This window comes from Mustelus asterias, chromosome 25 (genome assembly GCF_964213995.1).
Source record: "Mustelus asterias chromosome 25, sMusAst1.hap1.1, whole genome shotgun sequence".
In the NCBI taxonomy this organism is placed as follows: Eukaryota; Metazoa; Chordata; class Chondrichthyes; order Carcharhiniformes; family Triakidae; genus Mustelus; species Mustelus asterias.
The window spans coordinates 10,013,224-10,028,603 of record NC_135825.1 but is presented as its reverse complement, the minus strand read 5'-3'; the positions used below and the strand labels follow the sequence as shown (position 1 = coordinate 10,028,603).

The following is a 15,380-nucleotide window of genomic DNA, read 5'->3' as shown; positions in this document are numbered from 1 at the left end:
AGACATTCAATAACAAGTCAGAGTGCAGTATCTCGGGTTGATTCTCCTCACCGAAGACATTGAGACACCACAACTGATAATCAGCTAACCCATGGGTCAACAATTGAACCCAAATACCTTGGTCTGTAATCCTCATTATTTCACTGGCTGCTGCCTTTAACATGAAGGAAGAAGCATTGCAACTTTACAGAAGTAAAATCCAACGTTACAGGAGGAAATGAGGAGCATTTCGAAGCAGTGGTAGATTACCACGTTTTGCTACATGGTATATAATCAGCGCTTATCCAGATAGACATTAAAAAAATGCAGCATGGATTTATTTAAGGAATAATCCAGATGCATTCAAGGACAAGCTAGATAGGTATGCAAAACAGGCAGGAAGACAGGATTATGCTGATGGAGTTAGGTGAGGTAGGAGGCTCGAGTGGAACACATGCACAGTATGGCCTGGTTTCCATTGCTCCATCATTGGTGTCTATTCTCTCAGCAGCCTGGGCCCCAAGCTCTGAAATTCCTTCCCTAATTCCTTCCCCTTGTGTCTCTCCCTCTCTTTCTTCCTTCAAGATGCTCCTTAAAACCAACCTCTGAGCGAGCTTCCGGCCGCCTGGTCCAATATCACCTTGTGTGGCTTGGTGTCTCATTTTGCTTTCTAATTACCTTGGGATGTCTTAGAGGTTTACAACATGGAAACAGGCCCTTCAGCCCAACTTGTCCACGCTGCCCAGTTTTTAACCACTAAGCTGGTCCCAATTGCCCGCATTTGGCCCATATCCCTCGATACCCATCTTACCATGTAACTGTCTGAATGCTTTTTAAAAGACAAAATTGTACCCGCCTCTACTGTTGCTTCTGGCAGCTCGATCCAGACACTCACCACCCTCTGGACCCTTTTGTATCTCTCCCCTCTCACCTTAAACCTATGCCCTCTAGTTTTAGATTCCCCTACCTTTCGGGTATTATTTTATTAAGTTCAAGGCGCTAAATAAATTGTTGTTGGGTCAAATGGCTTGTTTTTGTGCCATATATCTACACAGTTTTCAATTAATTTTTCGATGCGAACTTCAATAATAAAAGCAGCTGATTATTTAATTATTTCCTGATGGCAATCATTTCCTTCCAAAAGCTTTAACAGGAAGCTTTGTGCACAAAAGGCGTGCACTCGATTCAGTTTCTACTGTTCAATATAGAGGAACCTTCAATATCAAAGAAATATTACAGCACAGGAACAGGCCCTTCGGCCCTCCAAGCCTGCACCGGCCACCATCCGTGGTGTTCACCTGACTGCCACCTAGCAATACAAACCAGAACATCCCAGCTTCAATTCCTAGTCTGTGCTGGGTGAGGTGACCCAGTTGGAGGGCTGTAATGGGGGTCAGCACCCCCCTCCCCGGTTATGGAAAGGACTGGGGAAGGAATGAGGCCTCATTTACCACTGATTGCTATCTAACGACTCCTGATGGACTAAGTACATGTGCACACATCAGGTGAGGATCACACTGGACTTGGGTGTGATGTCTTTCAAGAGTTGAACAGCCCCGCAAGCACTCTCACATGAAGAATGGTCACGTGGGCACAGTTAGTGATATCCACAGTACCTTCAGTGGCAAACTTTTGGGACGGGGCATTAGGGGAAGAGATTGAAAAGCTGAAAGGAGCTTGAACGCAAGGTAGAAATTCATGTGCAATCAGCTGAGCACCATCAAGTAACCAATGAAATTGATAGGTGCAAAGTGACCTTTCACCTTTTTGGGCCCTAGGATTCAGGCCTGTTACAGAGAATTAAAGATTTCCTCTTCAACAGCAAACACTCTACCAACACTCAGGTCGGCCAGTGTGGAGTCAAGTGTTCGTTGGGTGTAATACTCAGATGCTCTACTCTGCAACACAAAAAGTAGTCTTTTGCATTCCAAACCACAGAGTTCCTTTAGGAGTTGACTGGGGCCATCACAGAATTAGATGACTGAGGCCATCACAATGACTTTTATTTCCACTTCCTGATGGGCCGCCCTCCCAGAATCAACTATGAACATAGAGCTATTGAAAACTCCAATCCCATACCTCGATTCTCTCTCACCGTCAGCAAGCAGGGGTCCTGCAGAAATATGAAAGAGAACACATTAGCCAGCCTGTTACATGCTGCGTGAAATATTACAGCTAGTGTTCCAAGTTCACTCTTGCCCAATCTATTCTCTCAACTTCAACAGCAGTATGGATGTTTTGAGGCAGAACAGCTGACATTTAATCATTAAATAATGCTTTATAATACTATGGAGATACATACAAGTACCAGAAACCACAATTTTCATAAAGAATTTCTCCTAGTTGCATTCGGTCAGTCACAGGACAGTGGAGACAAGATGAAGTATTTATGTGTATATAGCAACTTCTCGGTTTAGGAGGACCAAAAGGTTTTACGGCCAATGAAGCAATTTTGAAATGTAGTCACTGTTGTGATGTAGGAAATAAAGCAGCCAACTTGCACACAGTAAACGCCTAAAATAGCAATGGCCAAATACTAAAAACAGAAAATACTGGAAACACTCAGCAGGCCCGGCAACATCTGTGGAGAGAGAAAGAGAGAAGCAGAGCTGACGTTTCGAGTCCAGATGACCCTTTGCTGAAAGAAAAGGCTTTCTTCAGTCTAAATCCTGTGATGTGGAAAAGAGAGCATGGTCCTTAAGTTATTTGTAAACCTTAATGTTGCTTACTCCAAATGCAAAACATCAAGTCCCGATTTTAAAATGAGCAGATTGGATGGGAATGGGTTAAATAGCTTCACCTCCTTTCACCCTAGAGTTCAACCCAGACTCACGGGATGAACGTCCAATCTGTCCACCAGCTGTAAAGATCCGAGGTGAAATGTGTTTCATCTTGTGGTCTAGGGAGCTACAGAGTTTCACACTGCTCGATTCATGAGGAATAGTCTCTCAGAAGATTCAAAAAAAAACCATCTAGTGAAACCTTATCCTTGTGAAAACTTATCCAAATGTGAGTCATCAGCTTCGAAGAGGACAAAGTTAATAAAATTGCAGGTAAATGATTTGGAAAATGTAACCTATTACAGTGCAGGGTGTTGGTTGTGGCTGAGAAAGCTAGTCCACCACTGAGACCGAAGGTTGTTGGCTCCAGTTCCATTCCAGAAACGTGAGCACGTAATCCATTCAGGATGGCACTTCAGTGCAGTTACAGAGGGAGTATGTTTAGTACGTTGGGGCATCGCCCCGTTAAGGGAACGGGTCAGGTGACCTGGGGTGTGGGGTGAGCTGGTTGGGAACCGCCCTGAGTGGGCAGTCAATGCTTGGAGTGTGGAGCGAGTAGACTGAATAAGGATTTGTGTTCCCCTAACACCTGACTGTGGAATAGCTCTTAAGGAGATACCTCAGTATTGAGGGATGCAGCACTGTTGGAGCAGAGACCTTAGATGAGACATCAAACCATGTCTCTGCACCCTCAGGTGGATGTAAAAGATTCCATGGCACTATTTAAAAGAAAAGCAAGAGAGCTCATCCTGATGTCCTGGCCAACATTTAACCGGTTTATTTGGTAGCACAAGCTTTCGGAGTCTCGCTCTTTCTTCAGGTGAGTGAGGAGTTGTGTTCAACAGGGCATACCTAGACACAAACTCAATTTACAAGATAATGGTTGGAATGTGAGTCTTTACAGGTAATCAAGTCTTAAAGGTACAGACAATGTGAGTGGAGAGAGGGCCAAGCACAGGTTAAAGAGATGTGTATTGTCTCCAGCCAAGACAAATTAGTGAGATTTTGCAACCCGGGCAAGTCGTGGGGGTTACAGATAGTGTGACATGAACCCAAGATCCTGGTTGAGGCCGTCCTCATGTGTGTGGAACTTGGCTATCAGTTTCTGCTCAGTGATTCTGCGTTGTCATGTGTCGTGAAGGCTGCCTTGGAGAACGCTTACCTGAAGATCAGAGACTGACTGCCCGTGACCACTGAAGTGTTCCCCGACAGGAAGAGAACACTCCTGCCTGGTGATTGTCGAGCGGTGTTCATTCATCTGTTGTCGTAGCGTCTGCATGGTCTCCCCAATGTACCATGCCTCGGGACATCCTTTCCTGCAGCGTATCAAGTAGACAACGTTGGCCGAGTTGCAAGAGTAGGTACTGTGTACCTGGTGGATGGTGTTCTCATGTGAGATGATGGCATCCATGTCGATGATCCGCATGTCTTGCAGAGGTTGCTGTGGTAGGGTTGTGTGCTGCAGTACGAGGCATGGTACATTGGGGAGACCATGCAGACGCTACGACAACCAATGAATGAACACCGCTCGACAATCACCAGGCAGGAGTGTTCTCTTCCTGTCGGGGAACACTTCAGCGGTCACGGGCATTCAGTCTCTGATCTTCGGGTAAGCGTTCTCCAAGGCGGCCTTCACGACACACAACGCAGAATTGCTGAGCAGAAACTGATAGCCAAGTTCCGCACACATGAGGACGGCCTCAACCGGGATCTTGGGTTCATGTCACACTATCTGTAACTCCCACGACTTGCCCGGGCTTGCAAAATCTCACTAACTGTCCTGGCTGGAGACAATACACATCTCTTTAACCCGTGCTTAACCCTCTCTCCACTTGCATTGTCTGTACCTTTCAGACTTGATTACCTGTAAAGACTCGCATTCTATCATTACCTTGTAAATTGAGTTTGTATCTATGTATGCCCTGTTTGTGAACACAACTCCTCACTCAGCTGAAGAAGGAACGAGACTCCAAAAGCTTGTGCTACCAAATAAACCTGTTGGACTTTAACCTGGTGTTGTGAGATTTCTTACTGTGCTTACCCCAGTCCAACGCCGCATCTCCACATGACAACATTTAACTCTCAGCTGACATCGCTAACATAGCAGATTTCTGCTAATTTGTGTCAGTGCTGTGGCAAACTGTTTGCCACATTTCTTATATTTCAACTACATTTATGTACAAAGCTCCAAAGAGCTTTGGAATGCCCTGAGGTTGTGAAAGGCGCTATATAAATGCATGTTCCTTCAGGAAGGATGTGACAGAGAGTGTGATGTGAGCCAGAAACAGGATAAGTATCATGTCATCTTGTGGTGGCATATTGGCACAAAACCTGTCACCAGGAAATCGTAGCTTATATAAAAATAGCCAACAGGAAGAAAAAACTATTCTAATCAGCAATAGCCACATGTCAGTAGATTTTAATCAGTATTAACCAAGACATGTTGAAAGCTGTGGATAAAAGCATCAGCTGCACTTGGGAGCTAAGTATTAACAGGAAGCCAGTTTCCGTACCTTCTGTATTCTGGGATGCAACCGTGAGGGGCACGGCGGCAGCTGGTTCAAGGCATTGGTTATCTCCTGAGTTTCGACCAGGGCAAGTGCGTTGCAAATGGCCATCACGGACTGTACCACCCTCTCGGCCTTCTGTGAATGATCGACCTGCAAGCAACAAAAATATATCCAATTAACAAGAGGAAAGGATAAGCAGTCTCACAACACCATGTTGAAGTCCAACAGGTTTATTTGGCAGCACGAGCTTTCGGAGTGTTGCCCCTTCATCAGGCGAGACCAAAGGTTGTTGGCTCCACTCCAGAAACGTGAGCACGTAATCCATTTAGGATGGCACTTCAGTGCAGTTACAGAGCGAGTGTGCTTAATGCTCAGGTGAGGGCGCTCACCTGATGAAGGAGCGGCGCTCCGAAAGCTCATGCTAGCAAATAAACCTGTTGGACTTTAGCCTGGTGTTGTGAGACTACTTACTGCCGACCCCAGTCCAACGCCGGCATCTCCACATCATAACAAGAGGAACAGCAACACAGCACAAGATCTCCCTTGCTCAGCAACTGTACACAACAGTGAACACAACAGAACTAAAATTGCTTCCATCACAGAGAGCTGATACCCTTGTAATAATAACCATTGAAGTCTTTGACTTAGTCTTTGAGGTATTAAGGCTAAAGTTTACGAGCAACAACAACCCCAAATTAGAAGAAATGTTTGATGTGGAGTGCTGCACAATTTAAAGATGCTTTTCTACTTCAGATATTAAACAGGAACCCTTGGACTTTTTGCCAATTATCTCGCAGTCACGGTTACAGCACTATTTGCATTGAATTGATCAAATTGATTTATTATTGCCACATGTATTGGGTTACAGTGAAAAGTATTGTTTCTTGCATGCTACACAGACAAAACATACCATTCATAGAGTACATAGGGCAGAAGGAAAGGAGAGAGTGCAGGACTTGGTGTTACAGTTACTGATAGGGTGAAGAGAAAGGTCAGCTTAACGTGTGATAGGACCATTCAAAAGTCTGATGGCAACAGGGAAGAAGCTGTTCTTGAGTCGGTTGGTACGTGACCTCAGATTTTTGTATCTTTTTCCCGATGGAAGAAGATATATCCGGGGCGCATGAGGTCCTTGATTATGCTGGCTGCTTTCCCAAGACAGCGAGAAGTATAGACAGAGTCGATGGATGGGCGACTGGTTTGTGCAATGGACGTGTTGGATTTACACAAGCAAACCAAGTCCGTTATGAATCATACACCCACAGAGTCGAAGCTCTGTTTGGGCAGGCCAGTGATAGTGCAAACTAGGCAGAATCAACTGAGTCAGATCAATAGACCAGGGGATTTTAAAGATAAGTGAGTTAGGCCCGAAACCACTTCCGGACATGTATTCCTCAATGCCAAATACTGGTTGACAGTTCAATTAATCTACGTTCATCCCACATACGAAACATCCCACACCCATATCCTCCCCCGCCCCATCCCTCTGGATAAAAGTGTCGGATTCCACCAAATCCACTGATTCTTTTTCTTCCAAATTACTCTCATTTTTCTAGAATGTAGGCATTAGTCAGAACATTTTAAAAGATTTCATCAAAAAATATTGAAGGAACTGACTGGTGTATTCAATGAAACTATTAAATAGTTCAATACAACTTTTTTTTAATCATCTTCCGTGATTTTAAAATCAGGTTACTCACAGCTGGTGGAGTAGACACTCCTTTAAAAATGCATGTTTCTGGCAACGAATCAATTTAGTCCATTTCTGGATTAATAAAACTGCACCAGATTGCCATTCTTCAATACAACTGAGGGCATATTTCAATGAAAAGATAAAACATGTTTTGCTGCATGATTACAAAGGTTCATTAAAGATTTTACATTCCTGATCAGGCAAATGAATTTTATTGGAAACTTGAGCTCCAACCTGAACGGGACAATTTAGGTAATTTTCCCACTGCACCCAAAATGAAAGGTCTACCCCAATACCACTGCGCATTGGTTGGTGCTGGGAATGACAGAAGTGTAGGCTTTGGGAATAGGCAAGGAAAGACTCACAGTGGGGTTACGGGTATAGGGCCTAGGTGGGATTGTTGTCGGTGCAGACTTGACGGGCTGAATGGCCTCCTTCCACACTGTAGGGTTTCTATGATATGATTCTATGCTGCTGCTGTTCTCCGCTTCTGTTAACACTCACTGTCAATGCCAAAAACCTAAAGAATGGCCTCTTGGTTGAGGCTAATGAAGCTTTGAAAACCTGGGAGGAGTAGGCAGTTCCCTCAAGGGAAAGGATAACAATGAAGGAAAATTTTAGGGGAACGCGGGGAGGATAAAGATATCCCTCTGAGCAGGGATGAGAGTAAACAGTTTTACCGGCTTAACCAAGGCACGGCGGCACAGTGGTTAGCACTGCCGCCTCACAGCGCCAGGGACCCGTGTTCGATTCCCGGCTTGGGTCACTGTCTGTGTGGAGTCTGCACATTCTCCCCGTGTCTGCGTGGGTTTCCTCTGGGGTGCTTCGGTTTCCTCCCACAGTCCGAAAGTCGTGCTGGTTAGGTGCATTGGCCGTGCTAAATTCTCCCTCAGTGTACCCCGAACAGAAATGTGGCGGACTATGGGATTTTCACAGCAACTTCGTTGCAGTGTTAACGTAAGCCTAGTTGTGACAATAATAAATGAAACTAAAAAAAGATGCTCAAGATTGTTGTGCGGCTAATGCATGATGGACACCCAGTCTACCAAACAAAAGGTCCTCAAAGCCTCTTCTCATTACCATGCCACCTACCTCAGCCAGCAGAAAGTTATCCACCTCATTTTGATAGGTGTCGAAGAGGAGGGTCAAAGCTTGCCTGCAAGAAATTAGAAGCACAGCTAATGAACCAGCAGTAAAATCGTTCCTTGTTGTTGAACTGAGGCAGACAGAACAGCTGTCATTTGTTGTGTCCATTACACAGACCCTCTCACATGCACACACTGCAGGCAGAGATGAAATATTCTGGTAATTGCCATTCCCTTTCACAAATAGCCCATTGTAAGGAGAGACACACGAGCCAGGAGTTAGACACACGCATTAGTTCTTGGAGTTACACAGGATTGATACATAAACACAGGTGAAGCATCAGGCATTATCGATGTTGGTAACACAGCGTGAAACACACAGACTGGCTACTGTTGACTTCACTACTCTCTCACCTGGTTATCGTCTGTTTTAAGGGCCTCTCTTGCAGGTGTATGGAGTGGTTAAGAGTTGATCGACTCTGATCATCACTGACCTGTGAAAACAGAGCGTCAGTTGTAACTATAATGAGTCGGTCTATCTGTTTCTGTCCTTTGGGAGGAAGGGTTAAAGTGGGAAGAGCGGCTGCACCAAGGAAAGTGGCGTCTGCAGATGGGCACGATGTAACTCATGAAAATGAGGCAGTGTGTCATAAACAGAGCAGAAAAAAGCCTTTATAACCAAAGTGGTGCACTTCATTGGCAGACTGAGCATACTATCCATCCATCTCCGCCTGTCCCCCCCTCCCATCCGATCTTGCAGCCAGTCACAACCCAACCAAACAAAGCTGGAAAGTTTAAACATGAACAGGTACTTGGAGCCTTCTCCACCCAGCTTAAATAGTGCCACACACGCCATTCTCTTCACCTTCACACACTAACCTGACATGAAAAGGAAAATTGTCCCTTTGTGTGCTCCCAGTGTTAAGTCTCTCTGTCTGAAGTGTGTGTTACAACATTACAGCTGCAACTCTGCAAAATCTGTCGTGTCCACATTTGGAAGGATAGACAACTCTACAGGAATTGGAGATTAAACTGCTGCAAGCATAGAATCCTACAGTGCAGAAGGAGGCCATTCGGCCCATCGAGTCTGCTCACACCACAATCCCAACTCGGCCCCATCCCCGTAACCCCATGCATTTATCCTAGCTAGTCCCCTGGCACTAAGGGGCAATTTAGCACGGCCAATCCACCTAACCCGCACGTCTTTGGACTGTGGGAGGAAACCGGAGCACCCGGAGGAAATCCACGCAGACATGGGGAGAACGTGCAAATTCCACACAGACAGTGACCCAAGCTGGGGAATCGAACCCGGGGTCCCTAGCGCTGTGAGGCAGCAGTGCTAACCACTGTGCCACCCCAGCAAGAGAGAAAAATCTTTGGACACCAAAAAAAGAGTGCTTCTTAATTTTCATGGAATATTTAAATTTATTGGTTGTAAAAGTCTTAGAGAGAAAGGGCTGTTTGACTGGGTGGAACAGAGATGTGAGATAAAACCTCCATCACCCTTGATGTTCACATTCTTTAAGCTTGTCGGCACTGACTACAGGGTAGCAGGTACAAACCCTTGCATATTAGATGCCTATCTTCCAGAATGGATATGAAACACACTGTTGTACATCTATAGCCATCATCTTATATTTGTCATAGATGTCGCAAGTAACTCATTTGGGTGTTGTCACTCTGTCACACCTCTCGAGGTACCTCAAAAAGGATTCCCTGTTACTTAGTTAGCTCAGTAAGAAGTCTCACAACACCAGGTTAAAGTCCAACAGGTTTATTTGGTAGCAAATATTTGCTACCAAATAAACCTGTCGGACTTTAACCTGGTGTTGTGAGACTTCTTACTGTGCCCACCCCAGTCCAACGCCGGCCTCTCCACATCATGACTTAGTTCGCTGTCAGTTACCTGTTATTCATTTAGCTGCCACACAGTTCGCCACATTTCTATCATGCGATGGAGCATGAAACACTCCAGTCCCCCAACTTCCAGGTACTCTATCCACTATAGAATCATAGAAACCCTACAGTGCAGAAGGAGGCCATTCGGCCCATCGAGTCTGCACCGACCACAATCCCACCCAGGCCCTACCCCCACATATTTTACCCGCTAATCCCTCTAACCTACGCATCCCAGGACTCTAAGGGGCAATTTTTTTTAACCTGGCCAATCAACCTAACCCGCACATCTTTGGACTGTGGGAGGAAACCGGAGCACCCGGAGGAAACCCACGCAGACACGAGGAGAATGTGCAAACTCCACACAGACAGTGACCCGAGCTGGGAATCGAACCCGGGGCCCTGGAGCTGTGAAGCAGCAGTGCTAACCACTGTGCTACCGTGCCACTATCTAGGTGATTATTCAGCCTAGTCATTGATTTACTTATATCTTTAAAAAATGTATTTTAAAACTAAACATTTTAATTTAAAAAAATACTTTAAGGGCCTTTCCATCTTTTAATTTCCTGCTCTTTTCCAAAATTAAAAATCTAATTTAACAAAGAACAACGCAGCACAGGAACAGGCCCTTCAGCCCACCAAGCCTGCACCGATATGCAATTTCTATCCCTCTGTTCGCCTCCCATTCATGTCTCTCTCAAGATACACCTTGAACGTTGCTAACGTGCCTGCTTCCGCCACCTCCACTGGCAGTGCGTTCCAGGCACCCACCACCCTGTGTGTGGAAAACCTTCCCTGCATATCTCCCCTAAACCTACCACCCTCTCATCTTAAACCTGTGCCTTCACTACATCGTTGTCTTGCTGCTCACCTCTTCACCTGCTGCTGGGGCCGAGAGGCTTATTTTCTCAGTTATGCGAGCCACTTTTTTAAAAATTGCAAGCATCTAGGTTTCTGTTGCTGTGCCTCTCTCAGTAGATACATGGCTGCTGAAAGTTAGGAATCATCTAGCTCTGATTCTCCAGCCATCGTGGGTGTTTGTGTCTGTGTGGGGCTTGATAGACCATCATTTCTGTTCTTGTTTACCATTCTCATTTGTATGCAAGCTTCTAGGGCGTACCTGCTCGGCGTCTTTATATTGTAGCCAAATATGCTGATGATACAAAGGCAGGTAGGAAAAGATGTTGTGAAGAGGACAGAGAGTCTGCAAAGGGATATGGATAGGTTGTGAGGGAGCAAAAAAATTGAAGTTAGTCAGGTGAAGGATAGTGTGGGAAAACTTGAGATTGTCCACTGGGTTGAACAGGATAAGAAAGCAGAATATTACTTGAATGGAGAGAAAGACTCAGAATACTGCGGTACAGAGGGATCTGGGTACACTAATTACAAAATGTTAGCAGACAGGTACAACAGGTAATTAAGAAGGCAAATGGAATGTTGGCCTTAATGAAAGGGATAGAGTATAAAAGCAGGGAGATCTTGCTAAAATTGTACAGGGAATTAGTGAGATCCATTGTGAGTGTTGTGTACAGTTTTGGACTCATTATGTAAGGCAGAACATACTTAGATTGGAGCCAGTTCAGTGAGGTTTCACAAGGTTGATTCCTGCATGGGATCTTATGAGGGAAGGTTAAGCAGGTCGGGACGATACGCATTGGAAGAATTAAAACCACAGAAAAGTTACAGTGCACAAAGAGGCCATTCAGCCCATCATGTCTGTGCCAGGCAAAAAAAGAGACTTGTTTGCTCATTTTATTCCCATTTTCCAGCGCCTGCTCTGTAGCCTTGCAGCTTCCAGCATTTCAGATCCAGGCACCTTTTAAATGAATTGAGCATTTCAGCCTCAACCACCAATTTAGGTGGTGAATTCCAGACACCCACCACCCTCTGGGTGAGAAAGCTTTTCCTCATGTCCGCTCTAATCCTTCTGCCAATCACCTGACTAATATATAAACAAACAAACTTGGTGCTAAATGATTGAATTCACCAATTCATACCTTAAACTTTATTTTAAGATGAGAGAGTTTTGGAACTTTAAATCACTTACCATGCGTATTAGGTCCCCGCGAACTGCCTTGAGCTCCATCAGGTAAAGCTTAATGTCCATATCAAACTTACGACACAACTGAACATATTTGTGACTCCCGATTGTGTGCTTACTGCAAAAAAAAATGGATTCGGTCACAATCCCAAGTAAGGGATCCTCTTTCCCCATGGAAATGTCTGGAGTTGGCTTGGAAAAAGGCCACAAATGTGATTCGCAAATATTTCAATCATTGACAATCGCTGATTATGAAAAGAAACCCTTTCAAAGAAAAGCAATTTCAGGTAAATTGTATGTTTTTCATTCAGAGTAAAACACCCCAGCAATCAATAAACATCTTATTCAGCAGCAAGTTTGAGGAAAACACAGATAATCCTTCATAGATTCATACAGTAAAGAAGGAGACCATTTGGCCCATCATGCTTTCGCCAACTATCTGTTAAGAGCCAGCAATTGGTCCCACTCTCCTGTCTTTCCCAATAGCTCTGCAAATATCAAAGATTCAGAAAGAATGTTCCCGATGGTGGGGGAGTCCAGAGCTAGGGGCCATAGTTTGAGGATAAGGGTTAAACCTTTTAGAACTGGGGTGAGGCGAAATTACTTCACCCAGAGAGTGGTAAATGTGTGGGATTCACTACCACAGAATGTAGTTGAGGTCAAAACGTTGGGTGATTTCAAGAAGAAATTAGATATAACTCTTGGGGCTAAAGGGATGAAGGGATATCATAGAATCATCATAGAAACCCTACAGTGCAGAAGGAGGCCATTCGGCCCATCAAGGCTGCACCGACCACAATCCCACCCAGGCCCTACCCCCACATATTTTACCCGCTAATCCCTCTAACCTACACATCCCAGGACTCTAAGGGGCAATTTTTTAACCTGGCCAATCAACCTAACCCGCACATCTTTGGACTGCGGGAGGAAACCGGAGCACCCGGAGGAAACCCACGCAGACACGAGGAGAATGTGCAAACTCTACACAGACAGTGACCCGAGCCGGGAATCGAACCCGGGACCCTGGAGCTGTGAAGCAGCAGTGCTAACCACTGTGCTACCGTGCCGGATATGGGGGGGGGGGATCAGGATATTAAATTTGATGATCAGCCATGATCAAGATGAAAGGTGGAGCAAGCTCAAGGGGCTGAATGGCCTACTCTTGCTTCTAGTTTTAGCTTCCTTTCTCACATATATCAAATTCCCTTTTGAAAGCTACTTTGAATGTGCTTTCAGGTAATGCATTCCAGATAAACAAAAACAATAATTTGCATTTATAAGCAACATAAGGAAAGATGAAGTCAGTTGATCAGAGTGGAGGTGATGGCCTGGTGGTATTTTCGCCATACTATTAATCCAGAAACTCAGTTAATGTTCTGGGTTCGAATCCCGCCACAGCAGATGGTGGAATTTAAATTCAATAAAAATAAACTGGAATTAAGAATCTACTGATGACCATGAAACCATTGTCGATTGTTGGGAAAATCCATCTGGTTCACTAATATCCTTTAGGGAATGAGATTCGCCGTCCTTACCTAATCTGGCCCACTTGTGACTCCAGAGCCACAGCAATATGGTTGACTCTCAACTGCCCTCCAAGGGCAACTAAGGATGGGCAATTAATGCTGTGGAGATGCCGGCGTTGGACTGGGGTGAACACAGTAAGAGTTTTAACAACACCAGGTTAAAGTCCAACAGGTTTATTTGGTAGCAAATACCATTAGCTTTCGGAGCGCTGCTCCTTCGTCAACGAAGGAGCAGCGCTCCGAAAGCTAATGGTATTTGCTACCAAATAAACCTGTTGGACTTTAACCTGGTGTTGTTAAATCTCTTACCCAATTAATGCTGGCCAGCCTGCGACGCCCATGTCCCACGGATGTATAAAAAAAAAGATAGGTTTCAAGAAGCGTCCTAAAGAAGCCAAGAGAGGTAGTGAGATGGAAAAGGTGAGGGAGGGAATGCCAGAGCTTAGGGTCCAGGCTTGGTCACCAATGGTGGAAAAATTAAAATTGGGGATGCTCAATAGGCCTGATCTGTAGAAGCACAGATATCCTCGGGTTGTGGGGCTGGAGGAGATTGCAGAAATAGGGAGTGGTAGTGCCATGGAAAGATTGAAGACAGACTTTGCTTGGACACTGTACTCCATATAGTAAAACAGCCCGCTTTATGGGCTGAGTTTCCAACTGAGTTGGGATGACTTTTAAAGTGGCAATGGGCCCCGATTCCAGGATTCCCGACCCCGTTCCTTAGCTGATTATCAGAAGTGCCTGAAAAGGGCATGGGTTTTTTGATTTGATTTGATTTTTAATTTGATTTATTATTGTCACATGTAACAAAAAATATTGTTTCTTGCGCGCTATACAAACATACCGTTCACAGAGAAGGAAACGAGAGAGTGCAGAATGTAGTGTTACAGTCATAGCTAGGGTGTAGAGAAAGATCAACTTAATGCGAGGTAAGTCCATTCAAAAGTCTGACAGCAGCAGGGAAGCTGTTCTTGAGTCGGTCGGTACGTGACCTCAGACTTGTGTGTCTTTTTCCCGAAGGAAGAAGGTGGAAGAGAGAATGTCCGGGCTGCGTGGGGTCCTTTATTATGCTGGCTGCTTTGCTAAGGCAGCGGGAAGTGTAGACAGAGTCAATGGATGGGAGGCTGGTTTGCGTGATGGATTGGGCTACATTCACGACCTTTTGTAGATCCTTGGGCAGAGCAGGAGCCATACCAAGCTGTGATACAACCAGAACCTGGTTCCTGTCAAAAGATGGCACTGGCACCCCTGACCTGGCTGGCTCCATTCCGGAGAAAGGAATGTCCTACACTTCTTTGACTTTCATGGAACCAGGCCAGGTTTTTAATGCTTCATGGTTTATGACGCCTCAGATGAACCATGAACCCCAGTTTGCAGGAAAAGTTAAGTTTCAAGTTTTAAGTTTCAAGGAAAAGTCCAAAAGTTCTTCCTCGTGCCTTTAAACCACTTACAATGTTTTTGCAAATAAACATTGTGAAATTGACCACAAAGTTCAGAGATCCAGGTCTGTCAATCAAGCAATATTTTCTCCAGGTCATAGCTGTTGCAACACTTGATATCTGAGCTCTCAGACAAGTCTCATTATGAATGCTTGGCTGACAGCCTGAATGCAGCGTGGTGAGTGTGTGAAGGGGTGAAGAGATGAGGGGTGAGGGCTGGAGGGCATTTGTGTTTTATTTTATCTTGAGGTGGCACAGTGGTTAGCACTGCTGCCTCACAGTGCCAGGGACCCGGGTTCGATTCCAGACTCGGTCCACTGTCTGTGTGGAGTTTGCACATTCTCCCCGTGTCTGCGTGGGTTTCCTCCAGACGCTCCGGTTTCCTCCCACAGTCCAAAGATATGCGGGTTGGATGGATTAGCCATGGTAAA

General features: G+C 45.1%; 1 protein-coding gene across 2 annotated transcripts in view; it reads right to left on the bottom strand.

Moving 5' to 3' along the window:
- Positions 1 to 15,380, bottom strand: part of pik3c2b (phosphatidylinositol-4-phosphate 3-kinase, catalytic subunit type 2 beta) — a 191,054-nt gene that overhangs the window by 103,192 nt on the left and 72,482 nt on the right. For both annotated transcript variants that reach the window (XM_078242059.1, XM_078242060.1), the window contains exons 6-10: positions 11,991 to 12,102; positions 8,462 to 8,541; positions 8,055 to 8,118; positions 5,273 to 5,419; positions 2,059 to 2,092 (exon numbers count right to left, since the gene is read on the bottom strand). In XM_078242059.1, the coding sequence (XP_078098185.1) occupies positions 2,059 to 2,092; positions 5,273 to 5,419; positions 8,055 to 8,118; positions 8,462 to 8,541; positions 11,991 to 12,102 (437 nt within the window). The remainder of the gene's footprint in view (positions 1 to 2,058; positions 2,093 to 5,272; positions 5,420 to 8,054; positions 8,119 to 8,461; positions 8,542 to 11,990; positions 12,103 to 15,380) is intronic.